At 46.8% G+C, this 25,664-nt stretch overlaps 1 protein-coding gene across 3 annotated transcripts in view; it reads right to left on the bottom strand.

The window, feature by feature from the left end:
• The window catches only part of CEP290 (centrosomal protein 290), a 557,889-nt gene that overhangs the window by 327,777 nt on the left and 204,448 nt on the right, over window positions 1-25,664 (bottom strand). For all 3 annotated transcript variants that reach the window (XR_003856690.1, XM_029601651.1, XM_029601650.1), the window contains exons 20-23: window positions 21,010-21,174; window positions 20,518-20,667; window positions 13,194-13,309; window positions 8,323-8,425 (exon numbers count right to left, since the gene is read on the bottom strand). Coding sequence is in view for 2 of the 3 variants with exons in the window: in XM_029601651.1 (XP_029457511.1) it covers window positions 8,323-8,425; window positions 13,194-13,309; window positions 20,518-20,667; window positions 21,010-21,174 (534 nt within the window). In the remaining variant the exon portion in view is untranslated. The remainder of the gene's footprint in view (window positions 1-8,322; window positions 8,426-13,193; window positions 13,310-20,517; window positions 20,668-21,009; window positions 21,175-25,664) is intronic.

Below are 25,664 nucleotides of genomic sequence, written 5' to 3'. Positions count from 1 at the left end.
ACGAAAGGACTGAGACCTACCGAAAAGCCGAGTCCTCTGAAAGGTCGACCTTCTGTAGGGAAAAAAAAACACTTGGAACCCCTGAGACGACGACTCGTATCAAAGGGGCGCTGCTACTGCTGCTGCTTCTTATCCTCCGACAACTGAGGACCCAGAAATTCGCCCCACTTACTGGTCAGTTTCTCCAACTTGCTCCCAAATAAGAGTGAGCCTTTAAAAGGCAATTTTATAAGATTAGCTTTGGAGGTCATGTTGGCTGACCAATTTCGCAGCCATAATTGACGTCTGGCCACTATTACTGAAGCCACTCCTCTAGCTGAGGTACGGACCAGATCGCAGCCCGCATCTGCTAAAAGGCGGCGGCAGGTTCCATAACTGCTCTGGAATTCACTCCAGAATCATCAACCTCCTGAGAGAGAAGCAGACAAGAGCGAGCCACCAGGGCATAAAGGGAAGCTATCTGCAATGTCATTGCCACTGCTTCATATGCTTGCTTAAGGATGGCCTCAATCCTCCTATCATGCACATTCTTCAAGGCCACTCTTCCCTCCACAGGAATAGCCATCCACTTAAGAGATGGCACAGACAAGCACATCCACTTTCAGAAAACGCATACGCTCTCTTACCCCTGGATCCAGAGGGTACATGCCTTCCAATGTCCAACCCCCTTTGAAATTGCCTCCAGAGTGTCCCATTCAAGATCAATCAATTCTTGAATGGCTTCCATAACAGGGAAAAAAAACAAAACAAGAGGCTTTATGCAAGGAAATCAAATGGAATTTTTCTTTGGCTCAGACATGGAATCTGCCCCAGGTACTCCCAGCATCTTCAAAATCTGGGAAATCAGGGCTGGCAGTTCATCTCTATGAAAGAACCGCAACATAGTCCTATACGATTCCATTCCCAGAAGAATTTCCCCATCTTCCAGAGAGTCAAGATCTGCCTTATCAGTGCCATCCAGATTCCTGTCAGAAATACCCACACCTTAAACATAGAACCGGAAGATGGAGGGGCCACCACCTGAGGATCTGAGCTGACAGGATTGGGTGCAGCTAAGGACTGCACTTGAAAAAATTCTAGCCAAGGAAAGTCAGAAGAATCCATGCCAAAACCAGAAGCCACTTGTGCGGGGTCCACTGAGCTGCCAACCCCTGCGGAGGAACCAGTCAAGGGAGTTCCAAGGTCAGGCGTTCCTCCGGACAAATCCTTAACCAGACTATCAGGCTGGGAAGAACCAGGCTTAGCAAAATCAGAGGAAGATAATTCTCCCTGAGCCTCTAAGCAGCGCTGACACGTTAGAGGGTACTCCAGGCCGAGATGCCCGAACATGACAGGCAACACAGAGAGAAAGGTGCTTAGGTTTCTTAGTCACCGGCACCATTATTTCGTCAGTATGCTTAACAGGCAACTGAAGATGTGCATCTAGCCAATTTGCGCTGAAAAAATTTAAGCACACAAAAGTTAGGTGCCCCAAGTCTATGCGCCGCAAAACTAAGCGTGCTGACACCATGCCAAACGTGGGCACACAACAGATATGTTTTAGAACAGAAAGTGAGCCCAAAAGAAACTGGGTATACAATTCGGACGCACAGCCAAACACACTGCGCACACCAACGGTCCTGTAGAGAGGACAGCCAAACACACAGAAAAGTGCGTGAAAACGCCACCGTAGCCTACCACACTGCACACAGGAAAAAGCCTAACAGTGGGGCCTAGCCCACCCAGGCTACTAAACCTGCCAGGCTGCCCAGTTCCCTTAACCCCAACGGAAGTGGGAACGAACGTCAGAACAGTGCGCCGAGCACGAAGACCAGAGGAAATCCTACAAACCCCTCTATTCTGTCTGACTTTTTTTTTTTTTTAAAACTTACCTGAGCTCAGCCCTTCCTGGCTGAGTACAGAGACGGTCTCTGGCTGTGGAGGGAGAGGGTACTTGCTGTCACCGCCACGCTCAGTTTCCTGAACCTGCTGCCTTTAAGCTGTACAATCAGCCAAGTCCACACTGGCTGAAAAACTAGATACCGGACCAAAGAACGCATTTGAGGGACCATGGAAATCACCTTAGGAATTCTCAAATGGGGGAGGGATCATTTGGTATCACTGCAGGAGAGCGGGGCTTTTTTTTCCCTTTCTTTATAAAATTCTCCTTCTAAAATCTGAAGCAATCCCCAGTAGGGGGAGGCATGTCCACCATCTGCTGAAGATGGAGAATACGGGCAGGCTGATGCCACTGCAGGAGTATATATACTGTGATGTCAGTTTACTCAGTCTCCATCTGCTGGCAGAAGTGCATAACCCACTGGTTAAGAACATAAGAACATAAGAACCTGCCATACTGGGTCAGACCAAGGGTCCATCAAGCCCAGCATCCTGTTTCCAACAGTGGCCAATCCAGGCCATAAGAACCTGGCAAGTACCCAAAAACTAAGTCTATTCCATGTTACTGATGCTAGTCCATCTGTCTATACTCTAGGAAAAGTATAATTTTGCCTCAGGGAAGAACATGCAAATAATACAATTGTATTTTATCAATACTAAAAGGTTAATGACTTTCTTGAATCTAGTAAGACATTTGTTTTTCACCACAAATGAACTATGTGTAGAATTATCTATAAAATGAATTGAGATGAAAAGCATCAGTACATTGACAGATGCATAAGACCCTAATTTTTATAGTAAAGTTCCATGAGTCAGTTAAAATCATCTCACTGGCCAGGCAAAAAGGTTAAAAATTGACAAAACCTTCAGAATTTTCTAGATGTTTTTTCTTCTTCCCAAGACCGATACAAGCAAGTTTGCTTACCGTAAAAGGTGTTTTCTGTAGATAGCAAGATGAATTAGCCGTGCTGACTGGAGGACAACCTTCTGGGACGGCTGAGCAGAATTTGATCAAACTAACAGAGTTTTGCTCTGTGTGCGACTGTGCATCCTTTCCCGCATGGCACCATCTTCTCCTTAGTCTATTCCAAAGCGTGTTTGTGAAGCGTGAAGTAGAGTCTGACCAGGGAGGCAGGGGGTCAGCACGGCTAATTCATCCTGCTATCTATGGAAAACACCATTTACGGTAAGCAAACTTGCTTTTTTCCCCACAGATAAGCAGGTTGAATTAGTCGTACTATCTGGGAGTCCCCAGCTTAAGGTTGTAAGCGCAGCAAGACGGGTCCTTGCCACAACATGGCGCAGTTCCTAAGGATGAGTGAGATATCAGCGCTGAACCTAGACCAGAGCTGCGGACAGTCTCTTTACTATGTTCTTGATTGGAGAATGAACTTGCCCATCACTACATCTGCAACAGCTTGTTGGTTGAGACAGTAATGGGAAGTGAAAATGTGGAGCAAGGACCATATGGCGGCTTTGCGTATGTCCATGATTGGAACCTCGCGTAGTCTTACTTGATTGCCTTTTGGCAAACTGGTCAGAGTCTCTGATCTTTTACTATAACAGTACTGAATACATTGCAAAATCCAAGTTGAGAGAGTTCTTTTAGAGATCGGCAGACCCGGGGCATTCGGGTTGAAGGAAATGAATAGCTGTGAGGCTCTAGCTTTGGAGTATGTTCTATGTTTGTAGAGGCCAAGGCTTGTTTGCAGTCCAATATGTGGAGCCACCTCTCACCTTTGTTCTTGTGTGGCTTCGGGAAGAAGGTTGGCAGGGTGATAGTTTGGTTTATGTGGAAAACAGACTACCTTGGTCAGAAACGAAGGGTGTGTCCGTAAGGTCACTTTGTCATGATAGAATTCCAGATATGGTGAGTAATGAACCAGAGCCTGTAACTCACTGACTCTTCTTGCAGAGGTAAGGGTGACCAAGAACAGAACCTTTCAAGATAGATATCTCATGTGAGCAGTTTCCAGAGGTTCGAAGGGTTGAAGCGTCAGCTGTTCCAGAACTAGGTTGAGATCCCATGGGACAGGTGGTTTGTGAACACAGTCGTAGAATGTCCTTCATGAAGCAGGAGACCAGTGGATGATGGGACACTGGTAGGCCATTGTGAGGATGATGGTAGGCAACAACTGCACTGACATGAACCCTTACTGAAGCTGTTGCCAGACCTGCTTGATAAAGGGAATGAAGGTACTCCAAAAGGTGCTCCGATGGACAGGAGAAGGGGTCTATGCTCTTGCCCTCACAACAAGCAGCATATCTCAGCCACTTGCCTTGGTAGTTATGGCTGGTGGAGAATTTTCTGGATGATATCAGTACTTCTTGGACTTCCGAAGGCAAGTGCAGGTGATATAATACTTTCCTTTCAACCTCCACGCTGTGAGACGTAGTGAGGAGTGCATGGGGTAAAGCAGGGTGCCCCCATCCTGCTACAGTAGATCTGCACTCTGGCCAAGGGGACTAGGCGGTCGACAGAGAGATGCACAAGATAGGCGTACCACGGTTATCTGGGCCAAGCCGGAGCGATCAGGATGAGGTCGGCGACATCCACTATACACTTCTGTATGGTTCTAGAGATGAGTGGAATCGGGGGATAAGCGTAGAGAAGTCCTCCCTCCCATGATATGAGAAATGTGTCCTGAGCTAGTCGTCTCTGGCTATGGTATACTGAACAGAATATGCCTGCACCTTTCTGTTGTGCTCCGTAGCAAAAAGATCTATGTATGGGAGGCCCCAAGTTTGGAAGAGAGACTCCACTTCTGTAGATGGAAGATCCTGCTTAACTTGTCCGCTCTGGAGTTCTCTACCGGTAGGTCGCCTGAAGGATGATGAAACACTCTTCCACCCCCTCCAGGATGCGCACTGCTTCCCTGCACAACATCCAGGAACCAAACCCTCCTGGTTTGTTTATGTAGAACATCGCAACCTGATTGTCCATGTGGTCTATGACGGTTTTTCCCCCATAGGAATCTTTCGGACATACTGCATTTCTGATCGCTCGAAACTCCAGGAAGTTTATCTGCTGGAGACTCTACCAACGGGACCAGAGTCCTTGCATCCACACGTGCTGCAAAAGGGCTCCCCAGCCCTTGCTTGAGGCATCCCTGGTGAGGATCATATGATGAACTGGGGGGCGAAGTGGGCCCCAAAGGAGAGATCTACAGGGCGTAGCCACCAGTTCAAGTCTGCTGTCATACTTAGGATTTGACGTATTCGCCGGGACAGCAGATGTGAGAACTGTGCCTATTGGGACTTGAGCCTCCACTGCAGGCGCTGTATTTGCAAATGCGAACGAGGCACCACGTAGATGGCTGCTGCCATGTGAACCAGGAGGGTCAAGAGCTGGCAGGCCAAAGTGTGAGTAGAGTCTCTCAGCTGTATGGCCAGGGTGCATAGTGCGTGGGCCCTGTCCACCGGGAGGAATGCTCTTCCTTGAGCAGTACTGATGCGGCACCAATGAACTGTAGGTTCTGCATTGGTTGGAGACTGGATTTCTCGTAATTGATTATTAATCCCAGCCCTATCGTAGTCCGTAGATTGCCTGAAGGGTGGCCGGTCGTGGTGCCACTAGTAAGCAGTCGTCAAGGTATGGGAACAACTGAATTCCTTGCTTCCTGAGGTGGGCCACTGCTATCGCTAAACATTTGGCAGGGCAGACGAGAGACTGAAGGGAAGTACCTTGTACTGATAGTGGCATCTGTTGACGTGAAAGCACAGGTACCGCCAGGAGGAACAGTGCATAGGAATGTGAGTACGCATCCTTGAGGTCCAGCAAGCACATCCAATCATTGGGCTGTAAGCAAAGGAAGGATGGACTTGAGAGATGTCATCTTGAATTTCTCCTTTTCGAGGAACTTGTTGAGATCTCTTAAGTCCAAGATTGGGTGGAGTCCTCCTGATTTCTTGGAAATGAAGTATTGGGAATAGAATCCCTGGTTCAGCTGTGAGTTGGGGATCCGCTGGATTGAACGCTGCTGAAGTAGTGTAGAGACCTCCTCTTGCAGCCCGCAAAGATTCTCTGACGTGGATCGATGCAGGCTCACTTTATGGGGCAGAGTCAGTGTGCTCTTGAAATGAAGGGAATAGCTTTCTCTAACAATGGAGAGTACCCAACGGTTGGAGGCAATCGCTTCCCAAGAGTTGTAGAAATGGGAAATCCTCCCTCCCACATGTAGCGGTAAAAACGGCCCAGGTGTTCCTAAAAACCCTGCTAGGTTTTTGTGTTGTTAGCTGGCGGCAGGCTGTTGCCTTTGGTTCCTCTGCCTGCCCCGGGTCTGTTGCGGCTGTGACGGTTGAGGCCATGTCAACTGGTAACATGGCGGGCGGTAGGTAGAATATGGCCTATACGGCCACCTCTGGAAATAGGCATTCCTGGACATTGGGTAGTACTTTTTAGACACCAATTGCTCTGCCGGGGATGCCAGTGACAACACCACAATGTTCTGTTCTTTCAGCTGTGCCACTGTCTCACGGAGCTTATCCACAAAAACGTTGTCGGGGAGACAAGGGAGTACTGCCAACTTCGAGGACATCTTCTCGAATAGCGCTGACCCAAAGCCACACCATTTGGCAAGCGGCAATTCCCCCTACTGTGATGTGAGCCGATGTCTCAAAGGCCTCGTAGATTGTACCCAGCAAGTGCCATAGATCTTCTTCGTGATCGTGGAACTGTTGTGGCAGGGCCTCCGCTGGAGAAACGGCAGCAAAGAAGGACTTGAGTGACTGAAGACACTCAAAGATATTGGGTGATATAGAATTGGTGCTGCTGAATTTGGGCATTCAACATCCCCACCTGGAATGCTCTTCTGCTGAAGTTATCCAGGTACTTAAGAGTCGCGCCCAGGAGGAGTGTTAGAATCGAGGCATGATTTCTTGGCTCTCTTCATGGCCGATTTGACCACAACAGATGCTTGGACTGCGTTTTAAAATGGAGATTCCCTCATCCTGAATTTAAGGTCCGTTTTGCAAGAGGTCACTAAGCCCTGAGAATGCGGTCTCCCAGGCCTTCGTCATGACTGCATCCAGTAAAGCGTGGGAAGGCAAGGCATTTGGCTCAGCCAGTGTTTCAAAGATCTTTAGAATCCCCAAGACCTCCACATGGGGGTCTGGCACTTTTCAGGCTTTGATATTGAATCTGGAGCCCACCTTCTCCACAAACTTTGAATAGGAGAGGTCCTCTGGAGGTGAAACTGGCTCAGACTGCCCTTCCGGAGGGTCCGATGGGCACCCCGTCGAGGAACCTGGTGATGTGGGAGGATCAGGGGTCAGGACTGACATCCTCGTACGAAGGCGGTCTGCCCTGGGGGAAGTCTTCCCGTGGAATAGGGCGAGACTTGCCTATCCCTTGATCCTCAACAGAGGAGAGGCAATGGGTCAGGATCTTAGAGATCTGAGTCATCGACTGAGAAGACAGGGTCCCTTGCCCATGCCCTGGTGAGGCATTCTCTGCCGGCGGGTTCCTTGATGGTAGTGCTGCCAGAAGGATGTCCAAGTCAGGACCTCGAGGCTGGACTTTTACCCATTCTGCTGAAGCAGATCTCCTAGAACACTTTCAGAGGGCCTCCTGTAGGCATTGTGATGATCTCTTGTGCCTGGAGACTGAAGATAGATCCGAATAGACCCGAGGAACAAGAGGAGCTAGTGGATCCTAAGACAGATGTTTGTTCCTCGTCTGACAAGACCAGATCCAAGTCAGAGAGAATGGCCCCTTGTGGTTCACCTGCCGGGGCTGGACTCTTGGAGGATTTTGGATCCTGGTAACTCGCAGGTGTATTTTGTGGATGCGTTGATGCATCTCCCAACGCCTTCTGCGCCGACTGTGAGCACTGAGGGGCAGGGGATTTGCCCCCTTGCTTGTCCGGTGACCTCATGGAGGAGGCCCTTTGAACATTTTGGGGTGGACCAGGCGAGGCCCGGACAGGAGTGGGCCAACAGGTGCTCTGAGCTGGGGGCATAGGAGCCCGAATTTCCTTCTCACAGTCGGGCAAACTTGGTGGCGCATTGGTAGCAATAATTGTGCCCGCTTGTGGCTGACATTATCTTGCCGCACTGGTAGAATTTGAATGTTCACTTTCCTTTTTTTTTTTTTTTTTTTTTTAATTAAACAAATATGCTGCTCTCTGAGGAGAGAGAAGAGCTCTGCATGCAGCCTGCAGGTGGAAGAAACAGACTGAGGAGAAGATCGCATCGTGCGGGAAAGGATGCGCAGCCACATACAGAGCAAAACTGGCAGCTTGATCAAGCTCTGCCCAGCCATCCCGAAGAATGACCCCCAGACAGCCTGGCTAATTCAACCTGCTTATCTGTAGGACAATAATTAAGTTTAAATTAGATCCTTATTATAATCCAAAGTACCATGTTTCATAGCATAGTGGTCCTGCAAATATGGTTTTGCAAAACTCCATTAATACACAAAAAGGGAGTAATTTTGATGCTTACGGTATACTCCTTTATTCTCACTGCATCTTGTTCTTTTTGATCTTCCAACTTTTTCTTTTCTTCTTTCATTTTCTCGGTTTCCATCTGCCAGGATTCTCTTTCACTTGGTAACACAAAAATGTTAAATTTATCAAACAAATTTAGTTAGTAAAAACCCCTATTTTTGAGATGTTGGTACTTTTGCATGAATGTTACATTTATTCTAAACTAATGAGTAGTTATTTAAAGGTACCATGTGTTTTCTTTTTTTTTTTTTTAATTTTCCAGAGGCAAATCTATTAAAGTAGTGGTAGTTAAAAGAAATTATAAAATTAATTTGTTTAGGTTTCTTGTTCACTATAATTTATATTTGTCTTAGGTACATGCAGATTTTATTACACACAGAGACTTTAAGTTTTTGAAAGCTCCTCCTGCTTAGCCACTGTCACCATTAAAATCCTAAATAAATCAGAAAATGTGCTTTGTTGATAATTATGAAAACAAATCCCATGCATGTATCACAATGATATACTGAAAATAGCGAGATACATAAATGCAGCATAAACAGAAGAGCAGATTTTTGAAAGGAAACTGGAAATAATAAAGTAAACATCTTGTATTCTTATATAAATAAACAAACAAACTTCTTATTAGGTCAAATAAGAAAGGAGACCTGGGAAAAAGTTTGAAAGAGTAACAAGCAGAACCAATAAAAAGACTAAGGGGATCATTTTCTATTGCTTATCGTGTGAAGGGGAGAAACTGGAAATTTTTGAAACTCTTCCTGTCAGGAAAAAATCGTGTGAAAACTCACACAGGGCTCCTTCACTGCAAGGCTAATAGCAGCGTGGAAAAAAGAAGACTGAAGGGAGACCCCTGTGGCTCGAGGGATCAAGGCGCCATTATTCGTTGTTGAGTTGGGAGAGACAGTGAGTTGTTTTCCAATGCTCCCTTTAGAGTTGGGGTTTTTTTTTGTTTTTTTTAAGAGTTCTTTAGATCGTGGGAGATGTAAGAATCTTTAAGAGGCTGTAAGAGTCTTTAAGAGATTGTTAGTTGGGTAAAGTTTGTGGGTGTAAGATGATTATTGTTATTTTTGTTTTTGGATAAGAGAATATTTGCCTACGGCGGCCAGTAGAACATAATCTCGACATTCTCCCCTGATGAAGGCTTGTCAGCTGAAACATGGCCCATGACTGGTGAAAGTATTGAGCTTTTGAGCCTTTTAAGCAATTTTGAACTGGGTGGAAGTGGTGAATGTCTGATCCGGCTAAGTATTCTTGTTTTTAATACATGAAAAATTTAAATTCAGATAAAAATTAGGTACTAGATGTGATGGTGTAATTGAAGTATGTTTTTCAATAAAATTAATTAAAATGTTTAGAATGGATAAGAAGACAGTAAATGATTACAGTTACAGTGCTTAAAAGGCTGATACTGCCTGGGGCCCATTGCGGGCGAGAGGCAGTGGATTAAAACTATAAGCATGGCCTTCTGATACTGTCTTTCTTAATTTAAATGCTTTTTAAGAAATGATTTTTTGAGAAATTATATTTTGATATTCAGATTTGAATACAGTTCTGCACTCTCGTCTGTTGGTTTTTGGTTACAAATGCTACCGCCATGGCATTGTCAGACATTATCCTAATAGCTTGACCTTTCAGATGAGGTGCAAATTCCAGAAGAGCTAATTGAATTCCTCTGGACTCTAATCATTTGGCCTCCTCAGGAGTCAACTGGCCCTGCATCCTGTGCCCCAGACAGTGTGCTCCCAAGCCTTTGACTGGCATCTGTCATTACTGTCACTCATTCTGGATTTTCCAGTTCCATGCCAAACTCCAGGTTCTCGCAATTTAGCCACCACTGCAGACTTATCTGGACAGAGTCTAGAACTCTGAGTCTTATAAAACAGAATGGGAATGTTGAACCAGAAACCAAGCGATGACTTTGTAAACTGTTGTGATCTTATATTGGAACGACAGTATATAAAACACCTAAATACATAAATAAACTGGAGATTCCATCTGGAGAGCAGAGCCCTCTGAAGATGCCTTTGTGCGCTCACCCATAGTGCTATATTCAATGTTGCTGCCATGGAGCCTAGAAGCTGAAGATACGACCATACCGTCTGGTTCTGGTAGCTAAAACTGCCAGAACCTGGCAACCTATCTACTGTACCTTTTGTTCTGTTAACCAAACATAACCAAAAACTTATCAAACCATGCTCCCAGATAATCCAGAGTCTGAGACGGCTGCAGATTGCTCTTGAAGAAACTGATTATCCAGCCCAAATCTTGTAAAAACTGAACCACTCTCCAGGTGGCTAGGAAACTTTCTGAGAGTGACTTTGCTCTGATAACCAATCGTCTAGATAAAAATGAACCAAGATTCCTTCCTTGTTCAAGGCAGCTGCAATAAGCACCACCACCTTTGAAAAGGTTCTTCATGCAGTTGCTAACCCAAAAAGGTAGGGATTGGAACTGGAAATGCTAACCCAAGAACGCAAACTAAATGCTGAAGTAGATCTTAAATAAGTATGCGTGCCTGTACTTTTGTTCGTGCAACCGGCGCGAACAAAAGTATGCCGGATTTTATAAGATACGCGCGTATCTTATAAAATCCGGGGTCGGCGTGCGCAAGGCTGCGCAAAATCGGCAGCCTGCGTGCACTGAGCCGCGCAGCCTGCCTCCGTTCCCTCCGAGGCCGCTCCGATTTCGGAAAGGCCTCGGAGGGAACTTTCCTTTCGCGGCCCCCCACCTTCCCCCTCCCTTCCCCTATCTACCCCACCCCCCAGCCCTACCTAAATCCCACCCCCCACCTTTGTTGTGCAAGTTACGTCTGCTTGAAGCAGGCGTAACTTGCGCGCGCCGCCTCGGCATCCCCCGGCACAGGCCGCAGTGCCGGGGGACTTGGGACCCCCCTCCCGGCCCACCCCGAACCGTCGCCACACCCCCGGACACGCCCTGACCCCGGACACGCCCCCTCCCGCCCCTTTTACGAAGCCCCGGGACTTACGCGCGTCCCAGGGCTTTGCGTGCACTGGAGGCCTATACAAAATAGGCGCGCGAGTGCCCTGCGCACGTAAATCCGGCAGGATTTACGTGTGCAGGGCTTTTAAAATCTAGCCCAAAGTGTTGATGATCTGACCTTACTGGAATGTGAAACTAAGCCTCTGTCAGGTTCAATGCAGTTAGGAATTCCCCCTTTCTTACCACCAGAATTACTGATTTCAGTATTTCCATTCTGAAATGAGTTACCCTCAAGACTTCGTTGACCCACTTCAAATCCAATCATGGGACAGAATGACCTGTCCTCCTTTGGAGCCACAAAATAAATGAGCACTGATCTAAATGTTCCTGTCTCTTTGAGACTGCAACCATAGCTTCCAAATCAAGAAGTCTCCCCCCGAGCTGTTTTTATCTCTTCCCTCTTTCTGTGGAATGATGAAAATGCATAAAAGCGTCAGAAACGGGATGGGAGAATTCCAGGGCATAACCATTTTGCACAATGTCCAAGACCCTGTGATCTGAATTAATTGGTGCATCTAAAAAAAAAAAATTGAGATAAGACAACCACCTATCACCAGAAGCAGAGATAGAGCCCCCAAGGACTCATGAAGTTCGAGAGGATCCTGCTCCTGAGGATCTCTTCTTACCTCCTCTTTTGGAGCAAAAGGACTTATCTGGAAAAGGTCCTAATCCCTTGACTAGATGTATTTCTTCTCGTGAAATGCCTCGAGTTTCAAAATCTAGTATGAGGTAGGAAGGTACGAGAAGATGCTTTGGCCATGTCTTTCAGGAATTTCAGAACCTTGGAGTCTCCAAGCTTTTGCCATTTTCTCAAGATTCTCCTTGAACAAGTCACCCTTTAAAGGGGAACATCATTAAGTTAGTCTTCCAGATAGAGTCTGCGGATCAGGCTTCCTTAGTCAAAGAAGACTTCTTGTGGCTGCAATAGAAGCAACTCCCCTAGCAGAACACACCAAATCAAAATAGGTGCCCACTAAGTAGGCTGCGCTAGGTTCCAATAGAAAGTTATCCTCTATTGAACTGTCCTGTGCATGCTGTGCCAGATGCAACCCATATCTCGCTACAATACAGCTACAAGCCACTATCTGTAGGGCCATGGAAACAGCCTCTAAGGCTTGCTTAAAGACATATCCAAGGGGTATAATTTGGCTAATGTGCAACCTCCCTCAAAATTGGCCACGGGATAATACCCACTCCAGATCAATCAGATCATAAATTGCCTTATAAAGTGGGAACAATCTAGATGGCTTTCTAATACTGACTATAATGGAATCCTCAGTTGTACTGAAAGCCTTTTCCCTCTTATCTGCAATTTTCAGAGTACACAGGGACCAGGAAATTAGAGATGCTAGCTCTTCTTTATGAAAGAGATACAGAATAGAGGTATATCCTCAGTCTCTGGAGGACATTCCCCCTCCTCTATACTTTTCCCATATGGCAGTCTATTAAAGCCCTCTCCAAAGGATAGAAATCCTGTTCTGTTCTCCTTTCAACTATCCTGGTTTTCCTTTTTGCCTGGGCTCTCCCTCTCACTCAATCGAGGGGGGGGGGGGGGGGAGTGTCTCAAAATCACGCTGCTACCCCTCTGAGAGACTGTCTGCCCGTTCCGTCTACAGATCTGGCACCTCTACCATCTGCTGGAGATAAAGAAATACTGAGAAGCAGCAGATGACACACTGCTTCCAGTGAAGCTTCCATATTCTGTCTCCATCTGCAGGAAGGGGAGAAAAACCAGGCGTTTGGACCAGTCTGATAAGACACAATAAGGAAGTACAATGCTTTCATATACATAAATTTCAGGCTGAAATAGAAAAGCAAAGATGACAACACTGCCTTGTAAAACTTACATATGTATCAAACTCATACCTTTGATACTCTTTATACAATAATCCTTGTTGATGGCGAATCACTGCAGATTTTCGCTTATATTCTTCTATAGATTCTTCTAATTTTTGGATTGTTTGTTCTTTATTTTCCAATTCCTGGGCACCATTTTAGAAAATAGAAAATTAATGTATGTTGAGATTCTAAGTTTACTTTGCCTACCATATTACAAAATATATTTTTTCTAAATGGACAAGAACAAAATTCTGCCATGGCTAGCCATTTTGCATTCTTCATTTTGAGGGTGTTAAGCCTGTCAGCAGTGCCTTTTTTGGATAGGCGGTTTAGTCTTCCCAGTTTGGCCAGGGTCCAATTTCATGGGCCCAGTGGGGTCATGTGGCAGGATAATATTTTGCCTTGTGGTACAGACTCTCAATCTCAGCCAAAGGCCAAAAAAGGGACCATCATCAGCTTCTGGACTTTACTATACTTCTTTGCCTTTCTGACCAAATCAACAGTGCCACTATTCAAATGGGGTTTTTGTAGTGCACATTAGACCCATTCTTTTGCCTCTTATCATTGCTTTTGCAGTCATTACTGCTCTAATTTGCTTCCACTTGAGTTTGGTCTGAGTGGACTTCAAAAGGAATCAACTGGGAAAATCAAAGAAATAAGTACCAATAAGACCAACGTTGACTACAGTAAAACATTGAAGTGGGAAGGAGATCTAGTTTAAAAAAAAAACAGACAAGAATCGCTACATAGCTCCATGCATAATGTAGGTATGTGCACATTTTTTTTGCACCCAACCTAAGCTCTCCCACCCTCCTCTTAACTCAGATAAAATTATGTACACTATGAAAGTCCACCATTTACTTTTAGCCAGTCCATGTGGTCAATTTTCAGAAAAATAATCTATCCAGCTAAACTGCTTTTTTACATGGGAAAATGGGCTTTGAAAATTAGCTTCATATTGATTTTCTAGTCAAAAAACAGAGGAACCAACTTTTAAAATGGTTGAGGTTGCTAAACTCAAGGAGATCCATATTCAGTAGGCTTGGTAGTAGACAAATTATCCAGCTTAAATTAGCTGGATAACTTGTTCTGTATATTCAGCAGCATAAACGACTTGCTGAATATTTATTTATTTATTTATTTAAAAATGTTTATATACCGCTTTTACAATTCAAAAGAATTAATCAAAACGGTTTACAACCAAACATACACAATAAATGAACTTGACAAAATAAAAACAAAAATAAAACAATTAAAAGCTAACATAGTGCAGTATACTTAGCTACTTATCCAGATATCTTCAAAGATATTTGGGTAAGTAGTACACCTTAAAAAAAACAAGTCGTGGGCCTCCCAGCCCGATGCGTACTCCCCCTCCCACCACGTCTCAACCCCCCACACCTGCTGTCCCAGAAAACTGCCCTCAACCTTAAGAAATGTTTATAACCTACAAAAAAGATCACTGCAGTCCCAGGCCTCCCTCGTCCCTCCTCACTAAAAAATCTTTAAGTTACCCCTTCTCCCCCCCAACCACAAACAGGTCCCTCCCTCCCACCAGCAGACACCCTGCTACCCATTTGTTACCTTCAAAAGAGGTCCCATTGTCCATACTGGGCTCACTGTGCTAAGCAATACCAGCCACTTCCAGTATTACTTAGGTAATAATGCTGAAAGCATACTGTGTAGTGCAAGAGGGAGTGGGGAGGCCTGGAGGCCAACATCAGTGATCTTCTTTTGTAGCTTTAAAACATTTCTTAAGGTTGAGAGCACCTTTCTGGGACAGCAGGAGTGGGGGGGATGGGGGAAAGGCATCGTATTATCTGGCTATATTTTAGCAGGATAAGTGGCTGAAACTGCCAAATTAGTCATTTAGACGGATAACTTTTCAGTTATCCGTCTAAAAGGCTTTTGAATATGGACCTCAACATATATTACCCCTTCCCTGATCACAATGAAGGAGTTTGTGCAATATCAGGAGTACTCAAGCACCCACAGAACTGGCACCTATAGTCACCTAAATGTACTTGTGTATGTTAGATAGGTACTTTTGAAAAAGTAAAAAGTATCCACGTTACCCTAATCCCCCAACCTAGTTACATCCTCCAAGAATGCCCAATTTTTATGCGTATAAAAGTATACAGATAGTGAAATACATGGAGAAATTATTACTTACCTGATAATTTCCTTTCCTCTATGGAAGGCAGGCCAATCCACACCAGTGGGTTATGCACTCCTACCAGCAAATGGAGACTGCGTAAAGTTGACTTTTTGACGTTACTGACATATAGCCTAGCCGGAGGGGTCCGTCCGTCACCAGGTTGACGAGATCCGCGAACCATGGTCTGCGAGGCCACTCGGATGCTACCAGAAGCACTGGTCTTCGGTGTAGTTCTATTCTTCGGAGAACTTTTCCCACCAGAGGCCACGGAGGGAAGACACACAGAAGGACATCCATGGGCCAAGGAAGAGCCAGAGCATCTACGCCCTCCGAGCCGTGCTCCCTCCAGCGGCTGAAGAACCGATTGGCCTTGGCACTGCGCAAGGTCGCCATGAGGTCCAGGTGAGGGGGACCGCACCTGTTGACGATCAGATCCATGGCTTCTTCCGAGAGTTCCCACTCTCCTGGATCGAGCGATTGATGACTGAGAAAATCAGCCTGAACATTCTCCTTGCCTGCGATGTGGGAGGCCGCCAGGCACTCCAGATGTCGTTCCGCCCAGACGAAGAGCCGGCTGGCTTCTAGGGCCACCAGGCGACTGCGGGTGCCCCCCTGACGGTTGATGTAGGCCACGGTGGTGGAGTTGTCGGAGAGAACCCTCACCACTTTGCCGCATATCAGGGGCAGAAACTCCTGCAGAGCCAGTCGCACTGCCTGGGCCTCCAAGCGATTGATGTGCCAGCGAGTCTGAACCGGCGACCAAATCCCCTGAGTGGACTGGGACAGGCAGACCGCACCCCAGCCTGAGAGACTGGAGTCCGTAGCTACTATCGTCCACTGCAGAGACTGCAGGGGCATTCCCCGGAGAAGATGAGGAAGCGAAAGCCACCACTGCAAAGCAGCGACGGTAGAGTCCAAAAGAGGGAGGACTATGTGAAACTGTTCTGACACCAGCTGCCAACGGGATAGCAAAGCTTTCTGTAATGGTCGCATATGAGCAAAGGCCCAGGGGACTAGGTCTATGGTGGAAGCCATGGACCCTAAGACCTGCAGGTAGTCCCAGGCCGTTGGAAGAGGTAGCGAGAGAGAAGATTCCGAACCTGATCGATCAACTTGAGGGCCCGTGCACGGGGCAGAAATACTTTGCCTATGCGAGTGTCGAAGTGGGCTCCCAGGAACTCCAACACCTGAGAGGGCTGAAGCTTGCTCTTGGAGAAATTCACTATCCAACCGAGAGACGCAAGGAGAGCTAAAACCCGATCCATCACCTGTCTGCAGAGAGCCTCCGACTTGGCCCTTACAAGACAGTCGTCCAGATAGGGGTGGACTAGGATTCCTTCCCAGCGAAGGGCCGCTGCCACCACCACCATGACCTTGGTGCGGTTGCTAGGCCGAAAGGCAGCGCCCGGAACTGTAAATCCCGGTTGAGGATGTGGAAGCAAAGATACTTCTGGTAATTGCGGTGAATCGGAATATGGAAGTACGCCTCTGTCAAATTTAGTGAGGCGAGGAACTCTCTGGGACAAACTGCCGCGATGACCGCACGCAAGGTTTCCATGTGAAAATGTGGGACCTTGAGGGCCCGGTTGAACCTCTTGAGGTCTAAGATCAGCTGAAAAGCCCTGTCCTTCTTGGGAACCATGAAGTAAATAGAATGCTGGCCTGTGCCGAGCTCCGCTTTTGGGACTGGGTCCACCGCGCCCAGCTTCAGTAGCCTGACGAGGGTTTGCTCTACCGCTTCCCGCTTGAGACGACCACATGGGGAAAATGCAAAGAGATCCGGTAGGTCGCGAACAAGTTTGAAAGCGTAACCGTCTCGGACAATGTCGAGGACCCACTGGTCCGACGTGATCTTGACCCATTCCTCAAAAAACAGGGAGAGTCGACCGCCCAGAAAGGGGACCGAGGAATGGGTCGACTGAACTTCATTGTGTGGCAGGCTTTGGGGAGGGGCGCTGGGACTGTCCCTCGCGAAAGGAGCAACACCCGCAAAAGGGCTGCGACCAAGATTGGGACCGAGAAGAATAACCCCCTAGAGGAGCCACCTCGACCGCGGGGTGAAAACCTCCTCTGTCCCCGGAAGCAAGGACGGGAGGGAGTAAAGGAAAGAGATTGTTTCGGACGGTCCTCCGGGAGCTTATGAACCTTATTTTCCCCCAAAGAGTCAATAAGCTTCTCAAGGTCCTCTCCAAAGAGCAACTTACCTTTGAAAGGCAACGTGCCTAGCCGTGCCTTGGAGGACGGGTCGGCCGACCAATTGAGCAGCCAGAGGAGCCGACGAGCGGATACCGCCGAGGCCATAGCCTTCGCCTGGACGCACAGGAGGTCGTAGAGCGCATCAGCCCCATATGCGATGACGGCTTCCAGACGTTCAGCCTGCTCCGCCTCTGCAGACGGGAGGTCCTGCCCGCTGCAGATAGTCGCTCGGATCCCCAGAGCCAGGACTTCAAAAATACATTTCATATGGGGCTCGAGCTTGCGGTCCTGTCCATCCTTCAGGGCCGTCGATCCCACCACAGGGATAGTGGTGTGCTTGGTGACCGCAGAAACCGAGGAGTCCACAGTGGGAATTTTCAACATATCTAAGCATTCCGCCGGGAGAGGGTAGAGCTTATCCATAGCCCGCCCCACCCAGAGTCCCGCTTCAGGAGCCTCCCATTCACGCAAGAGCAGCAACTTGTGCATACGATGAAAAGGAAAAGAGCTTGCCGGAGCCCTGAGTCCCGGGTCCATATTCTTGGGCAAGGAGGCCATAAGGGTATCCGCAGGGGGCCTCTCCAGCCCCAGTTTCTGGAGGACAAAGGAGATGAGGGGCTCCAATTCCTCCCGCTGAAACATTCGGAGAACCCTGGGATCGTCCTCCAGGGGAGGGAGGGTGCTCGCTGAATCTGAAGTGGGATCAGGATCCGGCATAACTGGGACCCCTGGGGGGGTCAGGGATAGGGGCCACCCCCGGAACCATCCTCACCCGAACAGACCCAGAGGGCTCCGCGGCTGGGCCAACAGGTAACAGTGCGGGGCGTGGAATTTTTGCCAGGGGGGGGCCAGGGGGGTACCCCCTCCTCCTCCTGCAAGCTAGCCAAATAAGATTCATCCAGGAGGATAAATTCTGATGAGAAACGGGCCCTGGATTTCCCGGGGGGGGGGCGACGGGGGGTCAGGGACCACATTCCTGGGGGCCTCGGAGCTCAAATCGGGGGGAAACTCGCAAAAATCTGGCTCCCCAGCCCCAGGCAGCTCCAAAACGGGAGCTGCCGAAAAACCCAAAATGGCCACCGTTCCCGGGCTTTGCCGACCCGGGAACGGCCTGGCCATGCGCTGGGGAAACAATCCCTGGGCTAAATTTGCCTGCCCTGCCGAGGAGGGGCCTTCCTCACCAGGCCAGGCGCACCAGGGGCTGCCCACAAGCGAGGCAGGCTGCGGCATCCCAATGAAGGGGAGCCACGCACTGAAGAGAAAAAGTTAAAAATAGCCTTGATTGGCAACCCGCCGGCAGGAGCAGAGGCAGGGTAGTGAAGCCTGCTCACTCGTGCCTGTATGGCTGCCAGTTCGAATCCCAGGTACGGACCAAAATAAAATTTGATAATAATATAAGATTTCCTTTATTATTATTCCTTATTTATTTATTTATTTATTTTTAAACTCAGACTGAGCACAACAATGGAGCCCTAAGCTCCCTAGGCAGCTAGAGAGGGGGGAGAAGATAGACTGGACCACCAGCCTCGGTCCCCACACCTGGAAGCAAACACGGACTCAGGCTATGCTCCGCACAGGGACTGGACCGTCTCCTGCACAGAAAAAACTAAACTCCCCTTTTTTTTTTTTTTTACAGAGAGAACGCTAAACAAGATCCCTAAGGAAGAAGTACTTGCTTGATCCAAGAAGAGGAAGAAAAAGAAGGCTGACTAGTCTAAATCAGGAGACCGAAGGTTGAGCTGATCCACCTGCTGGAGACAGACAAATACTAAAGGGCTACAGGATAGGCTCTGTCTTCATATAGGATACCCTTTCAGATTTGGTCTGTCTCCACCTGCTGGAAAGGAGGCTCAATCCACGGTCTGGACTGATCCGGGTACATATGGGGAATTTCCTCCGTTAAATGTGAAATAGCTCTATGGTGGCACAAGCCGGGAATTCCAATTGTAGGAACTGCACAGTCCAGAATAGACATGAGCAAACTCACGGCTGCCCGCAATGACAGGATAGCACACAATAGGGAAACCTGGCCACCCTACCTAAGATGGAAGTCTGACGGTATGCCCAACTCTAATGGTTAAGAAACAAACAGAGTATGCAACATCATTCTCAATACTCATGTGTTGGTTTATACCTCTATAACTGGGGGGGTGGGGGAAGGAGTGAGTGGGGGGGGGGGTTTCAATTGAAAAACAAGACTCACACACAGGTTTATGTTACCTTGGTACTTTCTTATAGACTTGTTCTGCTTATTTCTTGAGCGGCTCAATAAAATTTCAATTACAAAAAAAAAAAAAGTGATGATGTGCGGTCGGTGCCTGTTGGCCTTTGGCCACCGGAAGGTGAACAGACTGCAAAAGTGCAAAACAGACTTACCGAAACCGGAGGAATCGGTGCACGATGGGGGACCCTGGAGCGGGGAAAAACTTGAAGAAAAACTTCAAATTGTTCTGTAAGGAAATTGTGAGGAAAACATTCTTACAGAGCTCCACTAACCGTGAGGCAACCGCTGTGCAGAAAAAGAGAGACTGAATGGGGACCTCGTGTGGCCACGGGGTTGGTGGCATGCTGGGCATGCTCAGAGTGCCAATCAAAGTTCTAGAAACTTTTGACAAAAGTGTTCCGTGACAGGGCTCCATCTGATGATGTCACCCATCTGTGAGGACTACCATTCTGCTTGTGCTGGGAGAAGCATTTCCACTATTTGCTGGAGACGGAGAATATTGGCAGGCTGATGTCAGAGCAGTGCTGGTTTTCAGTGACGTCAGCTTTACTCGGTCTCCATCTGCTGATAGGAGCGCATAACTCACTGATATGGATTGGCCTGCCTGGGTGTAGAGGAAGAATACTTTTTACACCATGTTTGGGTAACTTTTCAAATAGCAGTATACCCTCACAACTCCCGAAGTTACATGGGACTAAGCTTTTGAAAACCTACCTCCATGTAACTAATAGTCCATAATTGCTTCTTATTTGTAGCTTTCTATTATGAATTACCTGTATCAGGTGTATTAAGTACTCATTGAGAGAGTTAATTATGTTTGTGCTGGAGACAGTCATTCCTTCTGGAAGGTTTATTGTTCTGAATATAATATTAGCACCTTCTGATTGATGTAACAAAGAGATCTCATTTTCCAGATGTGCAATCTGCAACAAAAATAGACAGAAGAAATAAGAATCAAGATGAAATGAAAACTCACAACAAAATTTAGGAAAAGGGAAAAAAAATACATTTTCACACACAAACCCCAATCCCATCCTTGCAAATAAATGTACATCAGGTTTTCATTTACCAATAAGGGTTGATACAGTTACCTAATACAAGGGCACCATTTGTTCAGGCTTGAAATATTCTCTTAATTTATCACATGCTAAAAGAGCATGTTCCTTGTCTATGATCAGCAACTATTAATTCCACAGACAGAAATCACAGGTAAGTGGATAAGTCATGTCTCTTTTAGTTTGAGTGGTATAATTGCATTTGCATACCTTTTCATTTGCTTTTGCTAGCTGATTAGATACATTTGTAGCCTCCTTCCGGGATCCCTTAAGTTCCTGTCTTAATTCTTCATTTCTTCCTGTAAGTTGATCAGCCTGAGCTTTCAAATGCACGCTGGCATCAAATATTCCTTCTGCACTTTTGGATTCTATAGCCTAACAAATAAACAACACATTTACCAAACACAAAACATCTCAATTTACTTACTAAAAGAAAAAAATAAACAGTCATTTAGCCTAAAATAAGCATTCAGTTTGTTTCAGAACTTCATTAATATCTAGTACTACATAAAGACAGTGGAATGCAGGATTGTTTATTTTCCTTAATCGAAGAAGTTTGGCTTGGATCACAAAAAAAATTAGCAATAATTACATCCTTGATACACATGGCATATGACATTATATGTTAAATGAGTGGATTGGTTTTGGATTTAAGCATATTATTGACAGACATTCAAGTCAGCTCAAGGCAATGTGATAAAATAAAATAAAACAAAATGTTCTATCATTTATATTCCATCTTTCAGACAATTCAAAATGATTACATTCAGATACTAGAGGTATTTCTCTATCTCTACAGGGTTTACAATCTAAAGAGTCCTATTTACTATGGGGCCGATGCAATACAGTGCACTCAGCCAAGCGCACTGTACAATCTGCAGTTGGACACGGGTTGTATAGGTGCTAACTAATCCCCTTATGCAACAAGAGGATTGGTGCCTCTACAAAGTGAGTCCAATGCGGAGTGAATCTAATAGCGCTCATCACATGCAAATGCATGTGAATGAGGTTATTAGGTATTCACTCCCAATGCAAAAAAAAAAAAAAAAAAGTGCATCTAGGAGGCACATTTAGCGATCAGAAATTAACGCCTGCCTGGAGCAGGCATTAATAGCAAAGTGCTGCTAAAACTAGTACAGAAAAGCAGAAAAAACTCCTTTTCAGTACTGTCTCCTACTTAATATCGTCCATTTCCTGAACACCTGGTGGTGTGGCGTTTAGGAAAACCACCGCCGACAAACTCAGCATCTGTTCTCCTAACCGGCGGACGGCCGACACAGATCGACCTCCTTGCTAACGCGGCCCCCTAATTTAAATATTGCATGGCGCCCCCAGGAGGGGTGCATTAAGAAAGCAGGGGCTGACTGTTCAGCACCCGCTTTCTGCGCATACTTATTGCATCGGCCCCTAAGCATTTTCCCCTTAAACACAAAATGGGAGAAAACATTTATTAAATAGGCCCCTAAGTTTGCAATGGAGGATCAAGTGACTTGCCCAAGATCACAAGGAGCAGAGTGGGCTTTGAACCCTGGCTTCCCAGTCTACTGCTCTAACCATTTGGCTACTCCTGCATGTGTTAACTATTACCATTCTTTCTTTTCTTTATCCCCCTCTTCCTGCCCCATCCCGCAACTAATCGAATTTCATTAAACCAGAGGTTTGCAAGAATAAAAGTAGCTATATTGACAAATTTTGACTTCAATGAAAATGAATACATTACCAGTTTTAACAACTTTTCCAGTAACGGCATTACTTACAAATCTCCACTGTGACCAACAGGAGGTGGTAATGAGTTCTGTTTGTATATAAGTTTAACCTGTCATCTAAATTGCCAAAATAAGGCCAGCTGATATTGACCTGCTGCTAAGTCAAGTCGCTAAATCTCATCAGGAACATTTGTTCTTACCTGATAATTTTCGTTCCTGTAGTACCATACATCAGTCCAGACAAGTGGGTTTTGCATTCCTACCAGCAGATGGAGGCAGAGCATAAAAACTTTTCAAGCACTACTACATTACAGAGAGTGCCACCTGCAGTCCTTCAGTATTGACCTATACCCAAGCCAAGATGATTATACTAACAAACTACCCAAATCAACTATGGGCGATCAAAGAGTACAGTTGGAGGCCCCTGTAACTAGGACCTTTTGTGCAATGGTTAGGAAACTATAAACCTATATACACCATTAATAAACTCTGTGAAATCTACTTACTGAGACAGTAACAACCAGAAGCGATGAAGTCTTTCGGAAAGAGGGGACAGGTCAATGGTCTGATCTGTGGTACAGGAAAGAAAATTATCAGGTAACAACAAATTTTCCTTTCCTGTTCATACCCCAGATTAGTCCAGACAAGTGGGAATTACCCAAGCTCCCTTATTCTGGGCGGGACACCGAAAGACCCCCACGCAGCACACTTTCCCCAAAAGACGCCTCCTCTAGCACCAGCACATCCAGGCGGTAATGCTTGGTAAAAGTGTAAAGAGAAGACCATGTTGCTGCCTGATAGATCTAATTGTAGAGATATCAATTAGCAGAGCCCAGGAGGTTGCCTGCGCCCTAGTGGATTGTGCCCTCAACCTTTAGAGCAGCAAGCTACCCTTTCAGATGTAAGCTGTATTTATCGCCTCTTTCAGCCATCTGGCAATCAAGCCCTTGGAAGCCTTATTTCCCTTCTTTGCTCCATTAAATAGGACAAAAAGATGATCTGATCTCCAAAACGGATTCATAATCTTAAGGTACCAGAACAGAATCCAACGCACATCCAATAAATGCAACTCTTGTCATAGAAGCATACCAAGTCAACTTTGGAGAGGTCAGAAGCTCAACCGTCTGGTTAAGATGAAAGGATGAAACCACTTTCAGCAGAAAGGAAGGTACATATGCAACAACATCCCATCCTCTGAAATCCTTAAAAAAGAATCTCTACACGACAATGCATGTAGCTCCAAAATCCTCCTAGTGGAACCTGTCACCACCAGACAAACCAACTTCAAGGTTAGGTCCTTTAAGGATGCCATCCTAATCAGTTCATATGGAGGGCCACACAGAACTCTACGAACCAGGTTAAGGCTCCAAGCCGGGCATACCTTACGGACTGGAGGACGCAGATGCTTAGCTCCTTTCAGAAAATGCACCACATCCGGATGGGCCGCCAATGTCCTTCCCCATACCTTACCTCTAAGACACCCTAAGGCTGACACTTGAATCCGGAGGGAATTATAGGCTAGACAAACCGCTCTGTAAGAATGATAAAATCTGCAGGACATCCACCTTCAAAGGTTGCAAGTTATTCTGTAAACACCAGGATTCAAATACTCTCTAAACCCAGACATATGCCAGAGAAGTAGAAGTCCTCCTTGCTGAAGCAAAGTAGCAATCACAGGTTCCGAGTATCCCTTCATGCGGAGCAGCAGCCTTTCAAAAGCCAGGCTGCTAGACAGAAGCGATTCGCTCGGTCTGAATATATGGGTCCCTGATGCAACAATCCTGGCAGATGCGCTAAGCGCATGGGACAGTCTACCACTAGATAAACCAGGTCTGCAAACCACGGCTGGCTTAGCCACTCGGGTGCCATAGGAATCACCCTGCCCAGAAGATCGATTTAACACAATATTCTCCCTATGTGTTTGGGGGAAACAAATACAGCAACAGCTCTGTCAACCACAGCTGAACAAGGGCGTCTATACCCGCGGAGCTAACTTCTCTCCTGTGACTGAAAAATCTGTCCATCTTCACACCGCCATGAGGTCCAATTCCAGCCTGCCCCATTTGGCCTGAATTAGAGCAAAGGCCTCCACCGACAGCTCCTACTCCCCGGGATCCAGCCGCTGTCTGCTTAGATAATCCACCTGCATGTTGTCCACTCCAGCCACGTGCAATGCAGCTATTGCAGCTAGATGGTTCTCTGCCCAAACAAACAAAACTTGCATCTCCTGTGCTACCTGCCAACTCTTCATCCCGCCTTGACCATTGATGTAAGCCACCATCGTCACATTGTCCTAGAACACCTGCACTGACTTTCTGTGGATGACAGGGAGAAATGCAAGCAAGGCTTTGTGAACTGCTCTGGTCTCCAAACGACTGATGGACCAAGACGCCTTTTCTGTCGACCACTGACCCTGGGCTGATCATCCTTAGCAAACCACCCCCCATCCTTTGAGGCTGGCGTCTGTAGTTACGGCCACCCAGTCAGGTACTTTCAGGTCCGTCCCTCTCTCCAGATTGGTCCGAGACAGCCACCAGGATAGACTGGACCTGGCCTCCCCCTGAAGCGGTAAAGGAAGCTGAAATTCTTCTGAAAGCAGATTCCAACAGGACAATAGAGCCCTCTGCAGAGGCCGCATGTGAGCAAAGGCCCATGGAACCAACTCCAGCATAGAAGCCATTGAACTCAGGACCTGTAAATAGTCCCAGACTCTGGGAACCACAAGCCGCAGAAGCCAGAGCACCTGACTCTGCAACTTGACCACTCTCTCCGCGGTCAGAAAAACCTTTCCTATCCGGGTATCAAACCAAGCCTCCAGATATTCCAAAGACTGGGACAGCTCCAAATGACTCTTTGCCAGATTTGTCACCCAGCCCTACGAGTCCAGGAGTTGCATAACCCGAACTGAACGATGACACCCCACTTCCGACTTTGCCCTGATGAGCCAATCATCCAGGTTCGGATGGACCAGAACTCCCTCTCTCCTGAGAGCTGCCGCCATCACTACCATCATCTTTGTGAATGTCCGCGAAGCAGTTGCTAACCCAAAGGGAAGGGCCCAAAATTGGAAATGTTCCCCTAGAACCATGAACCTCAGGAACCTATGGTGATTGACGCTTATGGGAATATGAAGATAAGCCTCCGTCAGATCTAATGACG

The sequence above is a fragment of the Rhinatrema bivittatum genome, chromosome 4 (assembly GCF_901001135.1).
Source record: "Rhinatrema bivittatum chromosome 4, aRhiBiv1.1, whole genome shotgun sequence".
NCBI classification, from domain to species: Eukaryota; Metazoa; Chordata; class Amphibia; order Gymnophiona; family Rhinatrematidae; genus Rhinatrema; species Rhinatrema bivittatum.
This window is presented reverse-complemented; position numbering and strand designations above follow the sequence as displayed.